The sequence below is a fragment of the Eptesicus fuscus genome, chromosome 22 (genome assembly GCF_027574615.1).
Source record: "Eptesicus fuscus isolate TK198812 chromosome 22, DD_ASM_mEF_20220401, whole genome shotgun sequence".
NCBI classification, from domain to species: Eukaryota; Metazoa; Chordata; class Mammalia; order Chiroptera; family Vespertilionidae; genus Eptesicus; species Eptesicus fuscus.
This window is the reverse complement of record NC_072494.1, coordinates 44,392,222-44,418,364: the sequence shown is the minus strand read 5'-3', so window position 1 is coordinate 44,418,364 and position 26,143 is coordinate 44,392,222. Positions and strand designations below refer to the sequence as shown.

General features: G+C 54.0%; 4 protein-coding genes across 8 annotated transcripts; 2 read left to right on the top strand and 2 right to left on the bottom strand.

The window, feature by feature from the left end:
* The first annotated feature begins 3,291 nt into the window (after nucleotides 1-3,291).
* KLHDC9 (kelch domain containing 9) lies at nucleotides 3,292-5,170 on the top strand. The gene is made up of 4 exons (XM_008153147.3): nucleotides 3,292-3,950; nucleotides 4,201-4,360; nucleotides 4,446-4,644; nucleotides 4,892-5,170. Exons 1-4 carry the CDS (start codon nucleotides 3,427-3,429, stop codon nucleotides 5,056-5,058), a joined length of 1,050 nt encoding a protein of 349 aa, XP_008151369.2. The 5' UTR covers nucleotides 3,292-3,426; the 3' UTR covers nucleotides 5,059-5,170.
* A 468-nt stretch (nucleotides 5,171-5,638) lies between these two features.
* PFDN2 (prefoldin subunit 2) lies at nucleotides 5,639-12,037 on the bottom strand. The gene is made up of 4 exons (XM_008153069.3): nucleotides 11,886-12,037; nucleotides 6,865-6,953; nucleotides 6,649-6,772; nucleotides 5,639-5,926 (listed from the first exon to the last, which is right to left on the bottom strand). Exons 1-4 carry the CDS (start codon nucleotides 11,958-11,960, stop codon nucleotides 5,753-5,755), a joined length of 462 nt encoding a protein of 153 aa, XP_008151291.1. The 5' UTR covers nucleotides 11,961-12,037; the 3' UTR covers nucleotides 5,639-5,752.
* An 8-nt stretch (nucleotides 12,038-12,045) lies between these two features.
* On the top strand, nucleotides 12,046-14,667 carry NIT1 (nitrilase 1). Of its 4 annotated transcripts, none has more exons than XM_028127769.2 (7): nucleotides 12,046-12,104; nucleotides 12,542-12,634; nucleotides 12,878-13,132; nucleotides 13,253-13,356; nucleotides 13,532-13,665; nucleotides 13,790-13,915; nucleotides 14,148-14,667. In XM_028127769.2, coding segments are annotated over exons 1-7 (981 nt in total). In that variant the 5' UTR covers nucleotides 12,046-12,102; the 3' UTR covers nucleotides 14,415-14,667. The 4 variants fall into 4 exon arrangements, with proteins under 4 accessions (XP_027983570.1, XP_054568094.1, XP_054568096.1 ...); XM_054712119.1 differs by having other exon boundaries at nucleotides 12,842-13,132; XM_054712121.1 differs by having other exon boundaries at nucleotides 12,070-12,135; nucleotides 12,842-13,132.
* Nucleotides 14,668-15,578: 911 nt separating this feature from the next.
* Nucleotides 15,579-25,132, bottom strand: DEDD (death effector domain containing). 2 transcript variants are annotated; one of them, XM_054712122.1, is made up of 5 exons: nucleotides 24,846-25,132; nucleotides 17,442-17,830; nucleotides 17,174-17,281; nucleotides 16,550-16,693; nucleotides 15,579-16,068 (listed from the first exon to the last, which is right to left on the bottom strand). In XM_054712122.1, the coding sequence occupies exons 2-5, from the start codon at nucleotides 17,764-17,766 to the stop codon at nucleotides 15,692-15,694; spliced, it is 954 nt and encodes a 317-aa protein (XP_054568097.1). In that variant the 5' UTR covers nucleotides 17,767-17,830; nucleotides 24,846-25,132; the 3' UTR covers nucleotides 15,579-15,691. The 2 variants fall into 2 exon arrangements, with proteins under 2 accessions (XP_054568097.1, XP_054568098.1); XM_054712123.1 differs by having other exon boundaries at nucleotides 17,442-17,825.
* Between the last annotated feature and the right edge of the window lie 1,011 nt (nucleotides 25,133-26,143).

Genomic DNA, 26,143 nt, shown 5'->3' with positions numbered 1-26,143 from the left:
GCAGGAAGAGCCTCGCTGCCCGCCCCCCGCCCCCGCCCCCGGCCCCGGCTCCGCCGCCCTTTCTCAATGCCCTTTGGTCTGTCCCACGGTTAGGACCTCGGAGAGGCCGCCCTGGGGTGAAAGGATGTGACGTACACGTCCAAACTGCCTGCTTCTTTTCTTTTCTTTTTTTAATGTTTTATTTAATTGATTTCAGACTGGAAGGGAAAGAGAGAGAGATCAGTGATGAGAATCATGGATCGGCTGCCTCCTGCATGCCACTCACTGGGGATCGAGCCTGCTACCCGGGCCCGTGCCCTGACCAGGAATTGAACCCTGACCTCCCGGTTCACAGGCTGATGCTCAGCCCTGAGCCACGCCGGCCGGGCCAGATCGGCTTGTCTCCCTTCTCTCTCTTTTCTTGTTTTTAACCTGGATTTTTTTCCTGCCGCCTCTGCTAGTAGAATCTGAGCTCGGTTTCAGACTAACCGGGGAAGGAGCTGCCGTGGCTGGATGCCACCTCAAAGGAGGTGCAAAACCCAGGAGGGAGTGAGGTTCGGGCTCCTGGTCCAAGTGAGAGGCCAGCTGTGCAGACTCAGTCAGAGGGACCTGGGAGAGGAGTGGAAGGCCCTGGGAGTCCCTGTTCTATCCGGGAGAGGCGGGAAGTGAGTCTGGCAGAAAGAGCAGCCAGATTTAAGCCAAAGTAAGAGCCCCAAATGGGCATTATAAGTCCATAAAATTTAAGCAAAACGACCCCTCCTCCAGGCAGCTCCTCCCCTAAATCCTAGGACTGGGACGAGCTGAAGCCAGCTGTGGAGCGGTTACCCAATCACAAGCCTTAGGGAAAAGACTGGCTTTCAGACTTTAGCCAAGGACATTAGAAGTTAGGGATTCATTAGAGGCTTTTAACACGACCTGGGAAAACAGGATCCTCCATATCAGAATCAGGGAAAGCAATAGTTGGGCGGGCAGAAACTTTCAAAGCTCTTACTGAGTCTCAGCTTCAAAGTATGCGTGGGGAACAGGTCTGGAACCTCCCAGGCTCTCCACCTGTGCCTTCCTGACCATCCCTGCCCCCCTCCTGCCCCTGATGGAGAGCAGGAGGGGCAAAGCCCTGCTGTGCTGTCAGATCCCAGGGCAGCCCTGGCCGCGGCCTATGAATGAAGCGCAGCGGACGAGCAGAGCCCGGAGCAACCGCACAGGCATCCCCGCCACGGACAGCGCGGCCCGCGGCCGGACGGCCTGCTGCTCCCGCCCAGCTGTGTCCGCACACTCTGCCTGCCTTTCCTGCTGCGGCTGAAACTAGTCGCTTGGATCTGGACCCTCCGTTCTCCCCTGGGTCCTGAGGGGACGGTGAGAAGCCGCTGGGGATCTGCCTGAATAAAAAGGAGACACCAGGAAGGGCAGGGGTCCGCTCCCTCGAACCGCCCCACTTCGCCCCATCCAGCTCCCAAGTCCGGCAGCTCGGCCTGGATCGCATCAGGAGGAAGCCCTGCCCTTCCAGTGGTCGGCAAACTCATTCGTCAACGGAGCCAACTACCAACAGCACAAGGATTGACATTTCTTTTGAGAGCCGAATTTTTTAAACTTAATCTCCTTCTAACGCCACTTCTTCAAAATAGACTCGCCCAGGCCGTGGTATTTTGTGGAAGAGCCACACTCAAGGGGCCAAAGAGCCGCACGTGGCTTGCGAGCTGCAGTTTGCCAACCATAGCTGCATCCTAGGGTAAGGTGACCAGATTTAACATTGGTAAAGCAGGACACCATTGACGGGGGGGGGGGGGGGGTGTGTTTTTTTTAAAAATATATTTTATTGATTTTTTACAGAGAGGAAGAGAGAGGGCTAGAGAGTTAGAAACATCGATGAGAGAGAAACATCGATCAGCTGCCTCCTGCACACCCCCTACTGGGGATGTGCCCGCAACCAAGGTACATGCCCTTGACCAGAATCGAACCTGGGACCCTTGAGTCCGCAGGCTGACACTCTATCCACTGAGCCAAACCGGTTTTGGCCGGGGGCGGGGGTTCCTTGATTAAAAATTTGGTCTATATTGTAATCGCTTTGGTTTTTTTTAATAAAAGGAAATTCACTTCTTAGATCATCGTTGAATTTGCATCCTCTTTTCTTTTTTTTTTTAAAAATATATTTTATTGATTTTTTACAGAGAGGAAGAGAGAGAGATAGACAGTTAGAAACATCGATGATAGAGATACATCGATCAGCTGCCTCCTGCACACCCCCTACTGGGGATGTGTCCGCAACCAAGGTACATGCCCTTGACCGGAATCGAACCCGGGACCTTTCAGTCCGCAGGCCGACGCTCTATCCACTGAGCCAAACCGGTTTTGGCTACATCCTCTTTTCTTACTCATTATGTTAAAAATCTTAAAAAAATAATTTAAAATTATATTATAAATTATTATATACATATTGCTTAAAAACACAGTAAGTAGGTACATAATTACATGAACATATTTTATTGTTAGTTTATAAATTAAATTAGATTGTTATAAAGTAACTATATTTTAAAAATTATGTTAATCCTATATTTCTTTCTAAATAATAATACTAACTTGTATTATTTTTCCTCTGAATTTGCCGTAACGTAAGTCATAAGTGTCACTTTCAAGGCCGGCGCTAGACTTTTTGCCGCCACTATAAAATATAAATAATACGAGTACTGTCTGCTAAATTCAAGAAAATTTATGTATTTATGAAATAAATAAATAATTACTTACCTAAATTATCTGAACAGCTGATTTGTGATGACATCACTTGTTTAACTAGCTCACTAGCACGCAGTACGACAGTTACAAAACGTTTTCGTCGTTGCCAATCCCCAAAAATGCCATTGTTCATTAAGTCCAAACAACGGTGGTCGCATTCTAACAACTGATCAACAAGGCGAACTTTGATAAGCAGTTCTCGATAATCAGTTCTCAACAATTATTTGTTATTATTAAAGTTTAACATGATAAAATTAACAAAAATAATATAAAACTCATATCCTGGCTAAATAGCCACATGGCCGCCGAAAACCGTCTGTTCCCTTCCCGTTCTCCCGCCGCTCCCTAGCTTGTCGTGCATTCTTTCCAAAAATCGGGACTTTTTTAAACGCGGCGGGACGCGGGGCACATGGTTAAACAGCGGACTGTCCCGCCCAAAGCGGACGTCTGGTCGCACCCGCATCCTTGCGTGGCAGAGACTGGTCTCCAAGCCCCGGGACCGCAGTCCGGAGACGGAGGTCTGCTGCCCCCCAGCGGCCGAGGAGGCGCCCTGCTTCCGGCCGCGGAAGGTAGCGCCTCCCGGGTTCCCAGTCCCAGCGCCCGGCCGGGACCTGCCCTTTGCGGCGGGTCGCGCGGCGGCGGTTGCTGGGCGACGCGGCGAGAGAGGCGCCGCGGGAGGCTCGGGCCGGGGAGCCCCGGAGCGGGCGGCCCCTCTCGGCCATGGCGGCGGCGCCCTCGGGCGGGGCGGGGGGCTCGCGCTGGACCTGGCGGCCGGTGGCCCGGGACGCGCTTCTGGCGCGGGCCTTCCACTCGTGCACCGAACTGCGGGGCCGGCTCTACCTGGTGGGGGGCCTGCTGGCCGGGGGCGCGGCCGAGCCGAGCGCCGACACGGTGGTCCTGGACCCGGCAGGGGGCCCGGCCGTGCGGGTGGGGGCGCGGGGCGGCCCGAGGCGGAGTCACCACGACGCGGCGGCGCTGGGCGGGCGCTGGCTCTGCGCCGTGGGCGGCTGGGACGGGGCGCGCCGCCTGGCCGCCGTGGCCGCCCTGGATGCCGAGCGCGGAGAGTGGGAGGCGTGGGCCGCGGCCCCCGGCAGCTGCCCCCCGGCCGGCCTCAGCAGCCACACCTGCACCCGCCTCTCGGACCGAGAGCTGCGGGTGGCAGGCCGGGAAGGGGGGACCCGCACTCAGCGTCGCTATGGAAGCATCTACACGTTAAGGCTGGACCCCGGCGCCCGCACCTATTGGTATGGCCCCGGGCCCCGGCCTGACCCCCCTCCGTCCCGCTCTGCAAGAGCCGCGCTAGTCGGTGTCGCCAGCCGTCCGACCACACCCTCCCCGGGCAGCCTCCTCCCCGGGCCGCTAGGATGGCCTAGCTCTGCCAACCATTGCCCCCCGTCTCGTCTGCCCCAGGCCCCCTGCTGACCCTGGGCAATGGGGGGGGGGGGGGGGGAAGGACAGCTCTCAGTTCCCGGACACCCTTGTGCGCACCCTCAGCTACAGGGAAGAAAGCTACCGCTCGGCCTCCCGCTCGGGGCACTGCGCCGCCCTGCTCCCCGCGCCTGGGCCCCGCCCAGGTCACCAGCTGCTGCTCTTCGGAGGTTGCGACTCAGCTGAACCGGAAGTAGCCGGGCACTGGCGCCATGGGGAGATCCGGGTATTACTCTCGCCTGGCCTAGGGTGGGAGGCGATTACAACTGTGACGCTCAAACCCCTGCAGACAGTCCCTTCTTTCTCCCAAGGAGGAACCGCCTGTCGCCCCCCGTTTGACGGAACAGCTATCAAAGCTCGTGAGCAGTGGGCAGGGGTCCCGGCAGGGGCCTCGGGGCCTCCGGCATCATTCATGCTCTGTGGTCGGGCCCTTTGCTGTGCTGTTTGGTGGAGAAACTCTGACCAGAGCTAGAGACACCATCTGCAATGACCTCTACGTCTACGATACCCGTGAGAGCACCTTTAATGACTGAGGGGAAAGGTCGGCAGACAGGAGAACCTGAAGAGCATAGGAAGGGGTAGAGCGATGGAGGAGGGAGAAGGAAGAATTAGTTGACAAGTTAAAGGGACACAGAATATTACGTTTTGAAGAGGCCCAATAATCAAGTGAGGAGGGAAAAAGGGCGAGCCTTTGGCCTAGCCCCTGGGTGACCAACTGCTACCGCCCCAGTAACGCCACCTCTGCCCCACCCCACAGGCAGGGCGCCTTCCCTGTGGTTCCACTTCCCCTGTGCAGACCGAGCACTGAAACGCGTGGGCCATCGGACCTGCCTTTGGAATGACCAGCTGTACCTGGTCGGGGGTTTTGGGGAGGACGGCAGGACAGCCAGTCCACAAGTGTGCACCCTAGACCTCTTTCTCTGAAGAACGATGCCAAGACACTGCCAGGTCGCTTTTATTGTCAACTCTTACAGCGTTATCACCAGAGCTACCTGCCTCACGTCAAATGCTTATTAAATTTCCATCTAACAGCCAACATTTGTCTCTGAATCTTTTGGGGCGGAGGGCAGCAAGTAGACAACCTGGCCAGTGTGCTCAGTGGTTAGTGTTGGCCCTGCACACAAAAGGGTTGATTCCCGATCTGCGGCACATAATTGGGTTGCAGTTTTGGTCCCCAGTCCCAGCTGGGTCAAGTTAGGGCGGCAACCAATCCATCTTCCCCCCCTTCCCCCCTTCTTCTCCCCCCTCCCGGCCCCCCGCCCCATCACCCTTCCCTTCCACTCTCTAAAAATATCAATGGGAAAAAATACCCTTAGGTGAGAATTAACAAAAAAGAAAAAAGGTAGAGACATCTGTGTATGCAAGGCAAAGGATAAAGCACGGCCCTCTGACACTGTGGGCCATTCACCTGATGGGACCAAAAGCCACAATCACATGCTCCTCCCTGCCCCATGCAAATCCCATCGCTCACAGTGGAAAGAAAGCTTCAGGCTAGAGATAAGCATTCTGACTAAAACATTTAATTAACAAAAAATATTATAACAGCAGAGAAAATAATAACAATAATGAGAAATTGGAAGTAGGAGTCAAGTAGGAAAAAATGCAAAAGCCTTGGTGCCTAGGAGACCAACACTCCGGCTGAGCTGGCCTTCGCCCCGGCTCCTTCGGACTTTTCCTGGGCCGGCTGCTCATCCTCGCCCATGAGTCGAATATTGTGCTTTTCCCGGAATTCATTTAATTCTTTTCCCTTTGCCTGAAGCTGCTGTGTCAGTGTCTCAATGATCTTCTGTATCTAGAAGGCAAGGGATAGACGTTACCCAGGATTTCCATCCCCACCCTGGTATGGGGTAGGGAAGTGAGAAGACATGACCCCTCCAACCTCACCTTTAACCAGGTAGTAAAGTAGAGCCAGACACTAAAACGACTGCTTCTCAAACACGAGGTTTCATAAACCCTAGTAGACACAAGGATCCCATGGACTGCTTTTTTTTTTTTTTCTAATATATTTCTATTGATTTCAGAGAGTAACGGAGGAAGAGAGAGACAGAAACATCAATGATGACAGGGAATCATTGATTGGCTGCCTCTTGCAAGCCCCTCACTGGGGACCAAGCCCGAAACCCAGGCATGTGCCCTTGACCGGAATCGAACCCAGGACCCTTCAGTCACAGGCCGGCGCTTTATCCACTGAGCCAAACCGGCCAGGGCTTATTTTTAAAATGCCAAAGGTTCTGAACCAGGACAGGGTCTAGGAAGCGGCATTTCACATTAGTCCTCCGGGTGATTTGGACGCAGGCATCCATGGAAACGCTGCTCTCACCACGGCTCCTCCCCAAATCAGCCAGGACAGAGCCCAGAGGCAGGCCTACAGCTCTGTCTAGGAGGCGGACCTAGTGTAGCACGAAGAGCAGAGGCTAAGAGGCTGCTCAGACTTCCTGCCACCGATCCCTCCATCCCTGCCCTCCTCTTCCCGACCTCTTGGTCGCCCAGGGCTCTCCTTAGACTCCAGCTCACCTGCTCCTTGTTGTTCTCCAAGGCCGGCAGCACCTCTTTGACGGTGCGCTCCACCAGCACCCCTCCAACCATGCGGAAGCACTTGCGGGTTTCATCCACCTCCTTCAGTGTATCGATCACCAGGCTGGGGCAGGACCACAGACAGGGTCTCAGAACGCAGGCCCTGCTACTGCAGCCCTCCCTACACAGCGTGCCCCAGCCTCCCCGCTGCCTCACCTGTGCTCATTCAACTCCATCTCCAGCTCGGCTGCCTTGGACGCCAGGCCCCGCTGTTCCTGCCGAAGGCGGTTGAAGCCAGCAATCACCTAAGGTGAGAGAGGAGAAAGTCAGAGAGGAGGCAGTGGAAATGGCACAGGGTCACGACACGACATATTATCACAGGCCTTACAAAGATGCCGTGGGGACACCTGCCTTGGAAGAGGAGAGGACCCACGTTTGCAATGGCTGACTGAGGTCTGCCTAGAATTCCATTCACCAGCACTTCCTGAGTGCCTACGTGTGACACCTGCACTTACTGCTGGTCCACCTTGCAGTAACAGCTGGTGAGGAGCTGCAACTGTAATCTAGGGTGGGGTGCAAAGCTACTGGATCACCTCCAGAGGAGTGTAGACCTGCAGGTAAAGGGGAGTCAGGAAAGGCTTTGTAATGACTAGGTCCTGCCTGGGTCTGCCCAGCACCCCCCATTGGGGAACCGCCTCTCCTTAACACAGTGGGGTTATTGGGGCGGCGGGGGGGGGGGGGGGGCGGTGGCTACGAATCACAGGGCCTTGCTCCCTGACCACAGGGCAGTGACCTCTTCTGTGCTAGTTTTTCCACGGGAAGGAGGTTTTGGGTAGAGATGAGCAGATACAGAAGTCAGTCAGAGTAAGACACCTTGTCGTCCTTTGTGTGAACTAGTTATCTGACCTTTCTTATACTGATGTTTCTCTCTCTCTCCCCCCTCTCTAAAATCAATAAAAAGGTCCGGGTGAGGCCGTGCACCCCTGGATCCGGGAGAGGCCACGTACCCCTGGATCCGGGTGAGGCTGGGTCCCGGGTCCAGGTGAGGCCACACACCCCTGAGTCCGGGTGAGGCCACGCACCCCTGGGTCCGGGTGAGGCCGTGCACCCCTGGATCCGGGTGAGGCTGGGTCCCGGGCCCGGCTGAAGCCACGCCCCTGGGTCCGGGGAAGCTGGATCCCGGGTCCGGGTGAGGCCGTACGCCCCTGGATCCGGGTGAGGCTGGGTCCCGGGTCCGGGTGAGGCCACGCGCCCCTGAGTCCGGGTGAGGCCACGCACCCCTGGGTCCGGGTGAGGCCACGCACCCCTGGGTCCGGGTGAAGCTGCGCCCCTGGGTCCGGGCGAGACCAAACCAGAGGGAGTTGGACCTGCATTACCACCATTTGTCCACCATCCAGAGCTGAAAAGTCAGTGCCGACATGTACACATAAGGAACTGGTGGACACTGAAATTGGGTCTCTAAAGAACTGTTGGTCCAGAAAGAAACTCACTACAGACTGATTCATTTGCCTGTCAGCATAACTATTATTGCTTGTCTCACATTCGGTTCTTATAAGTATATTTCTAGTAACACATGATCTCACTCATCTAGGGGAAATGATGAACAACATAGACTGATGTACAAGAACAGACCCAGAAACAAGGAGGCATCGATCGGACTGTTGAGCCTCAGAGGGAGGGTAGGAGAGCGGGGGGAGGGGGGAGAGATCAACCAAAGGACTTGTGTGCATGCATACGAGCCTAACCAATGGTTAAGTTCAACAGGGTGTTAGGGCATCCGTGGGGAGGGGTGTGGGATGGGAATGGGGGGATGAGGACAAATATGTGACACCTTAATCAATGAAGAAATTTTAAAAATAAATAAATAAATAAAATCAATAAAAATATACCCTTGGGTGAGGATAAATATGTGAAATACACATTTCTTCCCTTTCCATCTACACACACATACACAAAACCATTAAGGAGGGGAAAGACCACTCAAAGAATATACTCCAAAAGATTAAGAATAGTAAGATCATGGGTAATTTATTATTTTGTACTTTTTTCTGTGTTTTCTACATTTTCTACATCAATAGAATAATATATCCTGTGATTCCCTTACTATTTATATTAAAAAGTCCCAAATTGCCCTGGTCGGTGTGGCTCAGCGGTTGAGCACTGACCCATGAACCAAGAGGTCACAGTTCAATTCCTGGTCAGGGCACACGCCCGGGTTGTAGGCTTGATTCCCAGTATCAGGTGTGCAGGGAGCAGCTGATCACTGTTGCTCTCTCATCGGTGTGTTTCTGTCTCTCACTCCCTCTCCCTTCCTGTCTCTGAAAACAACATTAACAGCTGTGCACTTCCTGTAGACCTGTGCTCTCCCTCTCCCCTTTTCCTGCCCTATTTCCATGTCGTCCCCCGCCCGCTTTTCAGGTCTATCCCGTCCTCAGGGTCAGCTCAAATATCTGATGTGGTCATGGTGTAAGTGAAGAAGAAAAAAAAGTCTGTCTGATTCTCAAGTCCCTCAACTAACAGCCCTGCTCTTCAAGGCACTGACTGTGGGCACGTTAACCACAGCTTCTGAACTCGATTGTCCTGACCCATAAAGAACACAGCTCACTGCGAATGGCAGGGATTCACAGAGGACAGAGCAAGTGCTTGCTTCCGCCTGGTCTGTGAGGGACACATGTGGCTCAAAGTCGCAGCAACGACAGATCTCATCTTTTCACCCGGTGTGCTCTCTGGAACACAGCCCAGAGAGTGTTAAGCAAGAACAGTCATTCAGTTACCACAACCCCTCAGTGTCTTTCAAGGGATTCTTTTTCTCCACCACCGTTTGCTTCTTTTTTCACTTTCTGAACCAACCTCAGATGATTTCATGGCTTTGTCTACCAGCCATGAGCTCATAATTCTCTAACCTATAGCTCCAACTCAGATTTCTTTCTGTAACTCAAGATTTATAAATCTAACCACCTACTAAATGTCTCTACCTGGATGTCTCACAAGAAACTCAAACCTAAAATTCTAAAATAAACTTATTTTATTCCCATAGACTTGTCCATCTTCCTATAGTCCCAATGGCACCAGCATCCGTCAAAGACAGAAACATCTAGATTACTTTTATCCCTTTTCCTCCACATCCAAGTCGTGTGGTCCATTCCAAAATTTAAGTCTATGTGCATCCCAAGCATGTCAGGCAGTCTCATGTCTTTGTATTTTTCTTTAATTGGGGTGACCTTAGTCAGCATGAACATATAGGTTTCATGTGTGGATTACTAATGTACAAAACCTGAACATAGGACCATGTGCCCACCACCCAAAGGCAAATCTTCTCCTGTCCCCTCACATTAGGACCCCTTTCCCCCCACTCCCTCCCTCTGGCAACCACACTGCTATTTGTGTTCTTAAGTTTCAGTTTTACTGCATATTCCACACATGAGTTAAATCATATGGCTCTTAGCTTTCTCTGTTAGACTTGTTTCACTTCGCATAATGTTCTCAAGGTCCATCCATATTGCTGTAAATGACGCTATTTCATCTTTCCTTATGGCCGTGTGCCTTTGTCCTTTTAAATACACTGCTCACTCTACCTACAAAACCCTCCCCTTCCTTCTGTGCTTGACTAACTTCTCTCATCTTTTAGAATTGAGCTGAAGGATTATCTCTTCTAGAAAAGAAAGTAACTAGCCTTTATTAAGCACGCATTGGATTCCAGTCACTGTGCAAACACTTTGCATGCACTGTCTTGCCTAATAATCAAAATGCAGTGAGGAGGTAGGTGCCAGTATGCTTTTACAGGAGGGAAAGGCCAAGAGCAGTAACTCATGGGTGGTCATAGATAGTAAACAGTATGAATATGATTCCTGCACAAACATGTCCGACTCCAGTGCACTTCCTGTGGTCTTAGCCACCCTATTATACCACAGCTTCCCCTTCCACCTCCTCCTGCCCCAGTCCCATGCTTCTCTACCTGCCATGAGAAAAGCTGTGTGGAACATTGTCCATTTTTTTTCTTTATTGATTAAGGTATTACATATGTGTCCTTATCCCCCTCTTGCCACTCCCCAACCCCCACCCCGCCCATTGTAAATCTTATGGCTTGGTTTGTCTTTTCTCAAATGAGTCTGTGAGCTAACTTGACAACAAGGTCTATTTTATTTATGTTTCCTGCTACCCAGCAGTGTCTCGCACATGGTAGACCCTCAAAAAGTATTAGGGCCCTAGCCGGCTTAGCTCAGTGGATAGAGCGTCAGCCTGCAGACTGAAGTGTCACAGGTTGGATTCTGGTCAAGGGCACATGCCTGGGTTTCGGGCTCGGTTCCCAGTGGGGGGCATGCAGGAGTCAGCCGATCAATGATTCTCTCTCACCATTGATGTTTCTATCTCTCTCTCTCTGTCTCCCTTCCTCTCTGAAATCATAAAAATATTTTAAAAAATATTAGGATCCTCTCTCTTCCAGCCCCAGCCCCTACATCTGAAACTCTCTTCCTCCCTCCTCAAACCTTATAGTACTTGATGCCTCTTGTTACCATTTTGTATACCTTATGACTAGCACTCTTTGATGGCAAGGGACATTTAAAAAGTCCTCAGGCAGATACCTTTGCCTGAGTAATTGTTCAACAAATAGCTGGTAAATGAATCTGTAATTAAAAGAGCTATTGTTTAGCTATGTTTTCCTTTCTCTTACGTAGATTTCTTCCCATCTCTGTTAAACACTAGCCATGGTTAGCAAACCATGGTGTCCAAGCCACAAAGGGCTTTCTGATTACTGTATAAAATGTTTCCCCGTGTCAGGCACTGGGGGGATTGCACACTCGGATTAGGAAAGTGTTTCTGGTCTCTAAAGAAATTCAATCTAACAGTGACCCCCGAGTCAAAATCCTAGGAAACACCAGAGTGCTCGTGTGTGCGTCACGTGGCTCTGCACTGACGGCTGCTGTCACCTTCGGGTCTGGGCCAGGCGGCCACCCGCCCAGCCGCCAGCCGGCCACCCGGGTACTGCGAGCGGCCGCGGCCCGTCCGGGGCGCGGAGAAGTAGGGAGTGAGGACCCGACTCCCGTCAGACCTGGCAAAGCCCACAGCCTGCACCTCTGAGCACCCCGGGGGCGTGGCTTTCACCTTCCAACCGCCCCCTCGGCCCTCGGGGCTCCCTCGGCGGCTCCGGGACCCGCCCCTGCCCGGGGGCCGCGACGCGGGCCTGGGGGGAAGCCTGCCGCGGCCGCGGGCCCTCCTGCGCCCTCGGCGCTCCTCACCTGATCGGCCGACACCGCCCCCTTCCCCGTGCCGCTCCCGCTGCCTTTGCCCAGGCGACCGCTGCTCTCCGCCATCTTCGCCGCCTGCGGGGCTTCCGGCGCGCAGTGCAGCGCCGTGCGTCACTTCCGGCCGCGGGTCCCGCCCACTCGCCTCGGCGCCTCCGCCTCCAAGGCCGCCTCTAGTGTGGATCCTGCGAACGATCCCGGCGGAGCCTCCATGTAGGACCTGCTCCCGGTGCCGCCGGCCGCGGTGAATTCCGCCTGCGGTGCTGCCCTTGCACCGGAGCCGCCGCCCTGGGGAGGCGGGAGGGCGGCTGCGTGAAGAGGGCGCGGGTGCGGTCGGGGGTGGGACCCCGAGTTTCCGGCGGGATAGAGCTGTCCGGTGCACAGTCGGGAAGAGGCTGGGAGGTGACTTCTGAGCTGCGGAGGCGCTTGGCGGGGGACGGGGCCTCAGGTAACGCGAGGTTGCGGAAAGTGGAGGTTTCCTCCGTTTTCTCCCCTTAGGATCGCTCCCTGGCGCCCGTAGTTAGAGTTTCGAAGACTTGGGGCTTCTCACCGGCAGGGCCCTCATTCAGCCTCGCAGTGTGACGAGAAGGCAGGGGATCCTGGAAGTGTTGCCTTAGGGAAGGGCTGGTGCCATTTCTCCTCTTCCTCAGGCTCGGCCTCGTGGTCAGGCCTCACCACCTCCTGTCCCTGCTGTTCCCTGGCCTGCGGATACCTCGACTCTCAGTACTTTGTGCTCAGCCCAGGTAACATGTTTTGTCTCCTCTGTGCCCGACACGTGGTAGATGCTCAATAAATGCTTGTGAAATGAATGGTGGTGGAACTGTGGGGTACCAACCATCCTCCACCATTTGATGGGTGGATCGTGGTGCCTGTGAGAGCAGAAGCAAAGGGAAGCTCCGCCTTCCTGCCTCCCCATCGGAACCCCTTCTCCTTGAACTTTGGTTTCCCAGGCTGGGAACTCTGAGTTCTGCCTGCACCATTCTCAGGCCCCGGGCCATGGCCGTCTCCTCTTCCTCCTGGGAACTGCCCCTGGTGGCTGTGTGCCAGGTCACATCGACGCCAGACAAGCAGCAGAACTTGAAAGCTTGTGCCGACCTGGTCCGAGAGGCTGCCAGACTGGGTGCTTGCCTGGCTTTCCTGCCTGAGGCTTTTGACTTCATTGCCCGGGACCCCGCAGAGACTCTGCGCCTGTCTGAGCCACTGGGCGGGGACCTTTTGGGAGAATATGCCCAGCTTGCCAGGTATCAGGAAAGGGGGATGGGGGCGGGGTGGTGGTGTCACTGCTTTGCTGGGCATTGTCTCTGGATTGCCAGATGTGAGGGTGGAGCCTTGGAAAGAGTGCCAGAGTCCACTCCCCACAGGGAATGTGGACTCTGGCTGTCCTTGGGTGGTTTCCACGAACGTGGCCAAGACTGGGAGCAGACGCAGAAAATCTACAATTGTCACGTGCTTCTGAACAGCAAGGGTGAGACTTCACAACTCTAGCTTCCCTCCTCCCAGGCTCTTCTACCTAAACCAAGATTCTCCAGAATCGGGTCTTCTCAACTGTTTCCTTGGCCAAGGGCTCCTCTTCGGGAGGAGGAGCTAAGGTGGGCTTCTGGCGCGCCAGCACCAAATGTTCCTTCTCCCGCTCACCCTAGGGTCAGTGGTGACCACTTACAGGAAGACACACCTGTGTGACGTGGAGATTCCAGGGCAGGGGCCTATGCATGAAAGTAACACGACCATGCCTGGGCCCAGTCTCCAGTCACCTGTCAGCACGCCAGCAGGCAAGGTGGGAGCTGTGAGAGGGGGGAGGGGGAGGGGACAGGAACACTGAGACACAGTAGATAGAAAGCCCCAAGTAGGGCGGGGTGTGACTAGATGCTGTGACCAACAGGATGCTCTTTCTTTCCCAGCTTGGTCTGGCTGTCTGCTATGACATGCGGTTCCCTGAACTCTCTCTGGCACTGGCTCAGGCTGGAGCAGAAATACTTACGTACCCTTCGGCTTTTGGAACTGTAACAGGCCCAGCCCACTGGGAGGTAAGAGGACCTCTTTAGAACTAGCAGGCTTTAACTTCATTCCCTCGGCCCTGCCAGTTAGATTTTCTCCCCCTTCCCACCCAGTGAGAAAATTCATTCCCCAAATGATTGCCTAACTCTCATATGTTGAGGAATAGTTAACATCCTAAATCATTTCTAGCCAATTACAGAATGGCCACAATGGGTCGGCTGCCTGCTGCGCCCCCCCAGCTGCCACACTTCTCCTCCCCAGGTGCTGCTGCGGGCCCGCGCCGTTGAGACCCAGTGCTATGTAGTAGCTGCAGCCCAGTGCGGACGCCACCACGAGAAGAGAGCGAGTTATGGCCACAGCATGGTGGTGGACCCCTGGGGAACAGTGGTGGCCCGCTGCTCGGAGGGACCAGGCCTCTGCCTGGCCCGGATTGACCTCCGTTACCTGCGACAGCTGCGCCAACATCTGCCTGTGTTCCAGCACCGCAGGCCTGACCTCTATGGCAACCTGGGTCACCCGCTGTCTTAGGACTTTCGACTTCTGTGAGTTGAGACCCACTGTGAGCTGGTGTTGCTGTTACTTTGAGGCAGGACCCAGGTGCACCTTCCCCTCACTTGGGGAACCTTGACTATTGAAAGAACATATGCTTAGCTTCTTGGGAAAGAAGAAACTCACCTGAGCTCAGATTTCCGTTTCAAAAATGTGGAATTTCATATACTGTTTATTTCATGAAAACTAAAATTACGCTGAGGGCTGAGCAGCACTGGCATTGAGAAAAATATCATAAAGTGTGTCTGGACATCTCCTTTGGGAGCTGAAAGGGGAGGTGGTGGCTGGCTGCGGTGAATTCCACGTGCGGTGCTTCCCTCCACAGATACACCCCTCCCTTTCCTGGTCCAGCTGGACTCGCTCCGGTTCTAAGCCTCCTGGCTCATCCAACAAGCTCCTACCCAAATAAAAGTGCAACACTCAGTGCATGTCCCAGCCCCATGCTCCCGAGGGAGGGGAGGACAGGGAAGGCCCTGTAATGACCTTTGCCCAAGCCAGAAGCAAGCCAAGGGAAGGGCTGCGGGCATCTCATTTCACTCACCAGCACACATGGAAGGGAAGTGTCACCCCCCCGCCCCTTGCATGTGCACACACCACAGCGGGGAGGGCTGATGGGACTGGCCTAGTCCTCTCCTATTTTCCCTTGAAGAGGGACAGACCCGGGCAGGGGGCGGGGAGGGGCGGGCGGGGGAGGAGCCATACCACGCAGAGGTTTCAGCAATGAAATGGAAGAAACGAGGCAGAGAGGAGCAGCACCAGAGGCCAGGAGAGAGTTGAAAGGGCCAGTTTCTTTTTTAAAAAGTCTATAATTTGGGAGAGGGTGGTGATTCATTTCCAAAATACACTTCAGAGTCTCACCTTCCACACAACACAGCTCCCTGACTCACAGCCCTTTGGTTTTTCAGACAAAATGTGAGAGCCCCATAAAGCCAGAAGCACTGACAGCCCCTCAACGCCCTGGACGCAGTGTTCACTTCAGTCCCCAAAGACGGTCCTACAGACCCTTCTCCCTACACACCTGTCTCACGGCTCAGTAGTAAAGGTGCTGCAGACACATAGGGGGCGAGTGGAAAGGGAAACGGGGAAGCCCAGGCACATGGGTGTGGGGAGGGGTGGGAAACACCACTTCCATTTTCCTTTGTCTTTTCCTTAAAAAAAAAAAGGCAGGGGTGTGATTGGTTGGAAGGGAGAGAAAAACCCCAGGACAGTGTGTACGCTCCAGAGGCGAGTGCCGGGACCAGTCCCAGGAGGGAAGGTCAGGGCGAGGCCTGCAGCATCAAGTTCCTCAGGAGCTTCTGCCGGCCCAGCTCGTAGTCCTCCTCGTCCACGTTCACCAGCAGCTTGATGGCTTCGTGGCCCACCGCCTGCTTGAGCGAGTCTGTGATGAAGACGCCTTTCAGTGCCTCCAGGAGCGAGCCGTTGATGTAGTCGCGCCAGAAAGCGTCGAGGTAGGTGAGCTCAGAGAACTTGATGTCACAGATGATGGAGCCCAGGTCCCGGGACTTGAGGATGGTGTTGGCCTGGTTGAAGCGCTCAAACTGGCGCTCAAGTGGGTCCTGCTTGTTGGAGAAGACGTTGCCCTGCAGAGCAGTCTCATGCTGGCAGTATTCGGCCCGGACCCGCAGCCTGATGTCTGCAGGGAAGAGAAGAGATGCAGAAGAGGCTGCCGTGAGGGATGAGTTTATGAGAAAGATGAAAAGAGCAGCAGAGCCGCAAAGTGGGAACGTCACCTGCCAGGTTCCCCCGCTCTTCCCCAGGACTAGTCTTCGTACCTCTGAACCTCCCTGATGCGGGAGGTTCCCTTACCTAGGCCACGCCCAGGTCCCATTACCCCACCACTCAAGTAGCACCTTTTTTCTGGGAGATATTTTCCTGAATATATCATTTTCACACGCTACCATGATACGATGATGTGGTTCCTCCGACAGTATGGAGGTCATGACCCGTCCCTCTGATCTGGTGTTAACTACAAAGAGTTGACATTGCTCTGCCACCAAGACAGGAATCCTCCCCCAGGGCCACCACTCAAACCTCACTCTGCAACAGCACCAACGGGAGCCTGGCACTGAGCCTGGCACTGCCGAGTGTCCCTCTGGGACCCTTGAACTTCTCACCACACGTCTGCTTTTCCTTAGGATCTGGTGTCACTGACTTTCGGCGTTTTCGCTGGCTCCCAAGTGTGGCTCTCCCTCGAGCTGGCCTCTTGCTACACATCTGAGGGCCTGAAGGGCAGCACACCACAGGATAGTGAGGAGGCACTGACCGGGAGAGGGGGGAGACAGAAGGGTAAATGCTCAGACACTCCTCTTGGAAAGAATCATATAGACTTAGAGCAAACGCAGTATCCACAACGTGACCTAGAAGGACACATGTGGCAACAATCACAGGACCCAGGGGACACAACAATGCCTCTACTCATTTTAAAAAATATACATTTTTATTGATTTCAGAGAGGAAGGGAGAGGGAGAGAAGAAACATCAATGAGAATCATTGACTGGCTACCTCCTCCACTGGGGGGTGGGGGGTGGGGATTGAGCCTGCAATCCAGCCCTTGGCTGGAATCAAACCCAGGACCCTTCAACACTCTATCCACTGAGCCACACCAGCCAGTGCTGCCTCACCTCATTTTTATGGGTTCATGGAGGGGGGCAGGGACCTTTCATTTAAGGTGTGACTATAAGGGGTTTCGCGTCCTCTCTCTTGAGAATGAACATTAGGGGATTTAATACCCACTCACCTGTTTTAGGGGTTTGGGGAGGCCTTGGTTCTGGATCACTGAGGGCTCTGGGGGTCACATAGCGAATTGATGTCTCCTCCAGATACTTGTCTACAAGGTCAGGGCACACTGTAGGGGGAGAGGGAGTCATTTGGGAAGACGTACCCCTCCCTTCTCCTGATCCAACCCTCCAACAGGCCTCATAACAGTCCCGGACACCCCCAGAGCCAGTGCCGCCTCCCGCTGGGCCTCCAGCCCAACACCTAAGTCCCCACCCTGTGCCCCTCACCAGCCCGCCTCCTCTTGAGGGTGACGTAGGGCAGCAGGTCGTGGCGAGTGATGATGCGCAACAGCTGCAGCACTTGGCGGAAGTTAGTCTCATCACAGCGGCCCTGGCGCTCAAGCGCCAATAAGAAGTCACGTCCATTCCGGATGAGGCCACGCTCACGGTCATCGATGACATCAACGAAGAGGAAGGAAAGGACGCGCACATCTCTGTGTGTCAGGTGGGTGCCCACGATGTCAAACATGCGGTGCAGGCTGTACAGCCCGTGCTCCTGCTCGCCACGCTCTCCCGGCCACGCCTGGCTCGCCCGCCGCTTCAGCCCCGCCATGCCGGGGGCTCAGGTGCGCAACGCGTCCCAGAATCCCTGCCTGGCAGCTGCGATCCCCACTACACTGTGAGGGCACAAAAGAGCCTGTGAGCCCGCCAGTGGCCAAAACTGGTCCTATTCATTCCTACATGCCCAGTGCTAACAAGGCCTGGCGCAGTGTAGTGCTTAGTAAGGGTTCACTTAAAAACCAGATGCCCAGTGCACGAAAATTCCAACACTGGGGGGGGGGGGTGTCCCTCAGCCCGGCCTGCCCCTTCCCACAGCCCAGGAGCCCTCAGGGGATGTACTCCTGAAGGCTTAGGCCCGCTCCCCCTGCAGCCACCCGGCTGCCTTCCCTCAGCCCGCGCAGCCACCGCGGCTTTGTCGAGAAGGACATCCAAAAGGACGTTCGGCTCTCCGGTCTAATTAGCATACTATACTTTTATTATTATAGATAAAGCCTAGAGCTCTCCACATACAACAGATGGTGCCCGAAGTCCAAGATTCTATTGGAGAACTAGAGTCACTTGGCCTAGGTGAGAATATCATATGCCATCTCGGTGCTACACAGCAGGAGTTGCTATTAGCTATTACCCTAGGTGTTGATCCCACCCCCCGAACCCGCCTCCAAAATACTGCTCTTGGTTCTTTGTGCTCCCCCACTGAGTCCATCTCTTAAATTAGCCAAAACAGAGCAGAATAGAGAATCCACTCTTTAGTAAGGAAACTGTAGCAGATGAACTTAGGGACAGCAGGAACCCGAAAACCTTTAGGGTGAGAACTAGTTCCAATTCTGCCTACTACTCAGACTTGTGAAGAATCCAATGAGATAATACAACTGAAATAACGTTGTAAATCGCTGTGAAAGGGATTCAAAGAAATAAGCATCCTTGCCCCTCCAGCATAGCTCAGTGCTGGAACGTAGACCTATGAACTAGGAGGTCACAGTTCGATTCCCGGTCAGGGCACATGCCCGGGGTTGCAGACTCAATCCCTGGTGTGGGGCATACAAGAGGCAGCTGATCCATGATTCTCTCTCATCACCGATGTATGTATCTTGCTCTCCCTCTTCCTTCCTCTCTGAAATCAATAAAAATACATTTTTAAAAAAAGAAATAAGCATCCTAACCCAGACTCATCCTTCCATAAATGTATCTATATGTTTCCTATAATCCATCCAAGCCCAGAAGCATAACTGCTTGAAAGGTTAATGAATAATATTCACCAAAATTCATGGATTTAAATCCAGAAACATTACTAAGCTCCTATGTTGAGCACTCTTGTAATTCTCCTATTCTACCTGTACCCCCTTGATGTTCAGATGCCATTTGGATATGCTGTCTTCCAACCTGGCTGTCATTTACCAATCCCCTGTGAATGACGAGTGACAGCCCTACATTCCTTCTATAGTTTGGCATTTGACTCAGAAAGTCCCTCCATCATCCTGGGTGATATCCAGGACTCCGCCAATAACCAGTCTTCAGGGCAAACAGCGTTCACCTCCACTCCAGTTGCTCATACCGATTGCCCACTTCTGACCAAAACCGCCAACCACCCAAGCATTATGCACTCCTGTTGATGCTGCTTCTAAGTATGTCTTAATCTGCCTGACCTTTCCACTTCCCCTGCCTGGTTCAGGCCCCAATAACCTCTCACCTGGACTCCTGCAACAGTCTCTTTTATTTTAAATATATTTTTACTGATTTCAGAGAGGAATGGAGAGGAAGAGACAGAAACGTCAGTGATGAGAGAAAATCATTGATTGGCTGCCTCCTGCACACCCCTTACTGGAAATCTAACCCAAAACCCAGGCATGTGCTGTAGAAGCTCAACCACTGAGCCACGCTGGCCAGGCCGCAGAATCCACTTTTCATTCTCTAACAATATCAGTTTATAGTTTACATACAATCATATACTTCACTTCTCTGTACCTTCCTTCCTATTCCACTCCCCCGTCACCGACCTTTCTCAGATGGCTAACTCCTACTCACCCTTTAAGAGTCAACTCAAAAGAAAAGAAAGAAAGAAAAAAAAAAAAAAAAGAGTCAGCTCAGATGCCATCTTTAAATTTAGTCCCTACACCTCATGCTGGGATAAGCAGTCCTCTTCTGTGCTCCCTGGAACACTGCACATTCCTGTAAGCCATTTATCAAAGTGCACTTACCCCACTAGAGGCCCGGTACATGAAATTCGTGAATGGGTAGGGTCCCTAGGCCTAGCCAGCAATCAGGGCCAATCTGTGGGGCGACTGGCGGGGCAATTGGGGGGGGGGGGGGGGGGGGGGGGGGGGGGACCCTGCTGGCACCAGCCTTGGCTGGCCTGAGGCCTGTAGACAGCACCAGCATTGTCTGCCCCCTGGTGGTCATAGCAACTGGTTGTTCCTCCATTTGGTCGATTTGTATATTAGGGTTTTATTATATAGGATTAGATCTTCAGCAACTCATGTAGAGGGACTAAGTTATATTTATCTTTATATCCCAAATGCCTAGCAATGGATAGTCTGGCACACAGACTAAACTTAATCTCCAAGAGATCATCACAAGCAATACTCATTAAGAAACGAACTCAAATAAGTCCAAGAGTGAGAGGACCTCATTAAAAATAGATACATGCAACTCAGTTACCATGCACGTACTCTAGCTAGCTATAGCCTCCCTACATTGCAGAACTACCCAATCCACAGCACCCTGCTTGCCAGCAAGATAGGTGGATCTGTCCATTCCATACAGCAAGAAACTGAGTCTAGGTTAAGAAAAAGAGTAAGTCCTAGCTGGTGTGGCTCAGTGGATAAAGCGTTGGCCTGCAGACTGAAGGGTCCCAGGTTAGATTCCAGTCAAGGGCACATGCCTAGGTTGTGGGCTCAATCCCCAGTAGGGGGCGTGCAGGAGGCAGCCGATCAATGATTCTTTTTCATTATTGATGTTTCTCTCTTCCTCTCCAAAATAAATAAAAAATTTTAAGATATATCTATAATAATAAAAGCATAATATGCTCATTAGAGCAGACGTCCCTCCAGATGACCTTCCAGACAAAGCCGGGGCTGCGAGGAAAGCCCAGGTCCTAGGTGCCTGCCGGCAGCCAGAGGGAAGCCAGTGCCGGCAGCTGGGGGGAGGAAAGCCTACTCTTGCACGGATTTCATGCATCAGGCCTCTTATTATTTAAAAAAAAAAAAAAAAAAAAAGAATAAAATAAACTACTTCAGAACAGCCAAACTGATGGGATCTCAGAAAACTAAAGAGCAAGTAGAACCTGGTCCTCTCTGCCTCAGTAATCCTAAACTAGAAGCACAGAGACTCACCCACTTACGAAAAGGGAAGTCCATGCTGAAATCACTTAGCTCCAAACCATGGGTTCTGATATGTGGACAGGAAATATAGCCCACATCTACGTAGGAGATACCCCACCTGAAGCATGGGAAACAGCTGGGGAAATAGCTATTCAACTACAGACTACATTTCCGTGTCTCTTCTTCTCTTATTTTACTTGATGCAGTCTCTAGGTACAGGAGGAGACAGAATGAAAATACCTTCTTGCTTATACCAGGCAACATGGAAAAACCAAGCCTCCTCAAAGCCCCTACAACTTCTTGTTCTCTATCCCACCTGGTCCCTTTGGCCACCTGCTGATTATGATGATCCCAGAAAAGCAGATGGACAGGTTTCACATTCAACCAATCAAGAGGCCAGGTTGCTCCAGAGCTCCCTAACTCAAAGTGTCCTGACTTAAACCTTAGGAAATGAAGAAATATTGTCCCACATAACAGGCTACCGGAATATTAGGCAGAATATAGGAAAGCACTGTGGTTCTAATTATTCATCAATGGATATAATTCTATAATAGGCCTCAATGATCTGAGGGTTAACTCCTTACATTTGAGGGGGAAAACAGCCACTTTTCAGTTCTATATTCCAAGATGACTTAAGGTCCCTAAAATTATCAGGGTTTCAAGGTCAGTGGTTCTAAATCAGGGGCGATTTTCCCCCGTGGGGGCATTCAGAAATATTTGGAGACATTTTAGATTGTCATCTGGTGGAATAAGGGAGAGTGTTACTGGCAAGCAGTGAATAGAGGTCATGGATGCTGTTAAGCAACTACAATGCACAGGAGAGTCCCCCATTACAAAGAATTATATGGCCCAAAATGTCAACAGTGCTGAGAATGAGACCCTACTCTGTATGGAGCGTGATGAAGGGTCTGAAATAACAGGGACAGCAGGTCACTTTCCACCCTGGATCTGGAGAAGAAAGCCACTGGTCCCTCTGACCCAAACCCATCAAACAGTCTTCCAGGAGAAAAGAAGAGCCAGCCAGGCAGACTCGGCTAATTCCGAAATCCAACTGGCACTGGAGTTCTCTCTCACTCCAGCCCGGATCCCTCCCACCTGCTGTTGCCATTCAGGTGAACAGCGGGTGGGAGGGCTGTAACCCTCCGAGAGGTCTCATTCTGACCCAGTTCAATCCAGACCTCCGTGAAGGTAAGAGAAATTCCATCCTGTGCAAGACAGACACAAAAGACCCCGCGCTTAATCCCCACAGCCATCCTTCAAGTCCTGAAAGGCTGCTTATCAGACTCATCTAATGAAGCAAAATGGGGAAGAGGCCATGTCCTTGGGAGAAATGTCAGGAGGCCGGGTAACAGGCAGCTCTCCCCACTTAATGATGGTCTGGGACTCTAGGATGGTGAGTTCCCTCCCTCAGCTATCCAACAGGAGTTCCAAGAATCTATCTAACTTCAGCATTAAAAGATCATGGCCAACTTCCTCTTCATCCAAAACACACTCAGCCTTCTGTGGCAATGAAGGGAACTCGGTCAGTTACAGAGAACCCAGATGGAGGTACCAGAGTCGCGAGGAGAACTTCTGAACAGAAGGCGAGCAAGAACTCCCGAGTCTGGTGTCCGAAGTAACGCTAGATACCACATCTGAGAGCCTAACATACGAGTCCTCCCTACAGGTTCCCCGAATTGCTGCATTTCTAGAGTTGTGTTTGTTCTCTAGGGAGGTCCAGGCCAGCCAAGGCCCAACTGATTTCCTCCTGACTGGTCCTTCTCTATGAGGTTTCTACTTCCAAGCAAAGTCAAGCCTCATTCCAACAAAGGATGACAACTGTATTGTCACAAAACTGAAGGCACGGGACTCTCAGAAGCCCTCAGGAAGCAAAGTCAGGTGGAAGAACTAAAAAAGTGATGTCCTGCACAACTAGAAGGAAGAGTAAGCATGGAAGGTGCCTCAGCACCCTTCCGAGGGGCACCATTTAGTAGACGTGGTACTCAGTGCACTGTTCCACATGATTAAAAACAATTAAAAACCTCTATTCCCAGAGCTAACAGAAGACTAGATAAAAACTAAGCTGGGGACTAATTCTCCTTTCTCTCCTATTTATATCGTTACCAAAACAGACCATATGCACTCGGAGTGGAGGTGAGAACTCATTTACCTGCCCTCTACCCCACCACCGAGCTCCAGCCGATGCAGCTCTCATGCCATCTCCATTCCCTTCCAACGCCTGAACGCAATAAAAAAGCCAGGCTTACCTCTGCCCGACACTTCGTTTCCCAGGGATCTCCCTAGCAGAAAGTCAAAGCCAGCAACAAAACAAAAACAAATATGGGGGAAAGAGTCAATTTTCAAGCTTTGTTCTGAAACCTCGAAGACTCAAGGCGTTAGTTATAAAAATACATAGACAAGCCTACAGCCATTTCGGTGGAAATGACCCCCTCCAAGCGAAATAAGAAAGCTCACCCAACAAAGTCACCAAGATTCACCAACTCTCCACCAGCCAATTCACATACAAAAATAACTCCAAACACTTCCAGACTCAATGGCTCATGCCAAGAAAGGTCCCAAATTCAACAACTTGTAGGAAAGCCAATTATCCTTTGACACATTCTCACCTGAATCCCCAAGTCCATGAGGCTCACCTAATTTTGATACAATATTAACGTTAACTGACATCTGTAGAGAGAAGTGGGGAAAGGGCTACAGCCAGAGGCGGCACCGCATCAATCACTTCCCTTCTCAGACCAGAGCGACCTCCCGGTCTGCTAGCCTCTCCCGCACGGCAGAGCACCCGCTGGGCAGCCCCCGCTGGGCAGCACCCGCTGGGCAGCACCCGCTGGGCAGCCCCCGCTCAGCGCCTGCATCCCACAGGGACAAGTTCTCTCTCAATACCGACCCTCCCTCCCAGCACCCACACAGCAAAAGGAAGCAGTCACTGAAGAAGCCTGGTTTCTAGACGCCATCCTGGGCTCTCCGTTGCCTTCCTGACTCCCAAGCCTGCAGCTCAGCACCAGGCTCGCCGCGCACGCCGGCTTCCTCTGCTCGCGCCGCCAACAGGGCTCCTGAGCCCACCGCCCCGGACCCGCTCCCCTCCCTCCCAGGACCGGGAAGCCCGGAGAAAGTGAGCGGGCAACTCCGAGCCGAGCCCAGCTGAGCCCGCAGCCGACTCCAGTTCTCCCACCACCTGAGCACCCCGCGGGCGCCACGGCACCCACGCTCCAGGCCTGGCCGCCACTGCCCGCAACTGGTGCTGCCCAACTCCGCTCCTCTCCGCCCGGCAACCCACCTCCGGGACCACGCAGCCCGCGGCCGTCGCCAGCCCGCTCCCCTCCCTCCCAAACTTTCTTCGTTACCTCGGCGCGCCGACAGGCTCTGCGCTCCCCAAACCTCCATTCTCGCTATTCACCCAAATTCGGCCTTGGCCCTTCCCCCGCCCACCTCCGATTTAACACTTTCAAGCCCGCCCCGAACGTCCCGAGCCCGAGCCCCTTTCCCACGTCCCCCAGCTCCCGCACAGGATCCCGCCCTCGGCCGACCGCACGCCGCAGCCCTTCCTTCGCCCCCCGCCCGGCCCCCCTCCGCCCCCGCCCCGCCCGGCCCCCCGCCCCGCGGACGCCTCGCCTCGCCCCCGCCCCGCCGGCCCCCCGCACGCCCCTCGGCCGCGCCCCTCCCCCACCTGGCCGCGGCGTCCCCTCCCTCCCGGCCCCGGGCCGGACGTCGCCGCCGCCTCCCTCACTTTCCTTCCCCCGGCCCTTCGCGGCCCCGCCCGGCCCCGCCCGGCCCGCGGGACCCCCTCCCCATGCCGGCCGCCCGGCCGCCTCACCCCAGGCTCAGGCTCGGCGCCGCCATGTTGGATCCATCCGCGCCGCTCCCCGCGCCGTCTCCCGGCGCCGCATCCGGGCTCCTGCCGCCGCCGCGGGCGTGGGACCGGGGGAGGGGAGCGGAGCGGCAAGGCGGGCGGGGCCGGGGAGAGGCTGCGTCCGGAGCGGCGCCTCCGGAACCTGGCCGGCTGCGGGCCGGCTCGCGGCGGCGTCAGGCCCGCGGTTGGGCGCGAGCTGAGTGGCCATGCCAGGTGAGGGCAGCCTGGCGCGGCCTCCGCGGGCGGCGCGGCTTCACGGCGCGGGGCGCGGGGCGGGCGGCCATCTTGCTTTGGGGCAGCCGGGCCGCGGCGGTTCCTGCGCGACGCGGCCTCGGGGCTGCCGCGGGGAGAAGAGGGGCCGCGCTCCTGCGTGGGGGGCGCCCCGGAGGGGTCGGCTCAGACCCGCTGGAAGACTGGCTGGCTGGCGGCCATGACGCATTAAGGCGGAACAGGAGGGCGATCGTCGCTAGCGGGGGAAGGGTCACGACCTGGACTTGACCTTTGCTCTGAGCTTCCTGTTAACCCGGACGTGGGGGAACCTGGGTCCGCTGCCCCGGGCGCTGCTCGGAGGCGCGGCCGGATTTCTTTCTGAACATCTGTCTTCGAGCACCTGCTCCCGAAGGCGGTGTCGCCCGCGCCGAGTCCCGGACTGTGGGGAAGTAGGAGGCGGCCTCGGCCTGGTGTGGTCTGTGAGGTTGGGGGCCCGACTACACAGGCCTCGAAAGTTGGTTGATTTTATCCTCAGCACGGGCCAGGCTTTGAGGAGTGCGAGCAGGGGTGTAAACGGTGACATTGGCATTTTAGAGACAGCGCGGTGGGGACAGTGGGCTGCGGGACCCTTGGAAGCTGTTGTCTGTCCTGGAGAAGGGAGCATGCGGGTGGGAAAAAAGAGATGGGAAATGGCTCTGCGGCAGAGGGAGGACTGCAAGGTATTGTCCAATGTTCTGACTTGGGCATTTAGGGAATAATGATGCCATTGGTTGTTTTGGAGGAGAGAAGGAGTTTTAGGCACCTGTGAGATATCTGTTAGACAATGGGATATGAGATTATGTGGGCCTGGAACCAAGCAGACAAACTGGATGGGTGTGTGTGTGAATCAAGATGGTTGCTGAAGCCATGAGATAAGGAAGCCGAAAAGAGCATCCTGAGAAGGGGCAAGGACAAGAAAGAAGGAAACCAGGACTGAAGTATCAAGGAAGCTGGTCAAAGGGTTAAACATAACATCAGGTAAGATGCCACTAAAATATGTCCACTAGATTTTG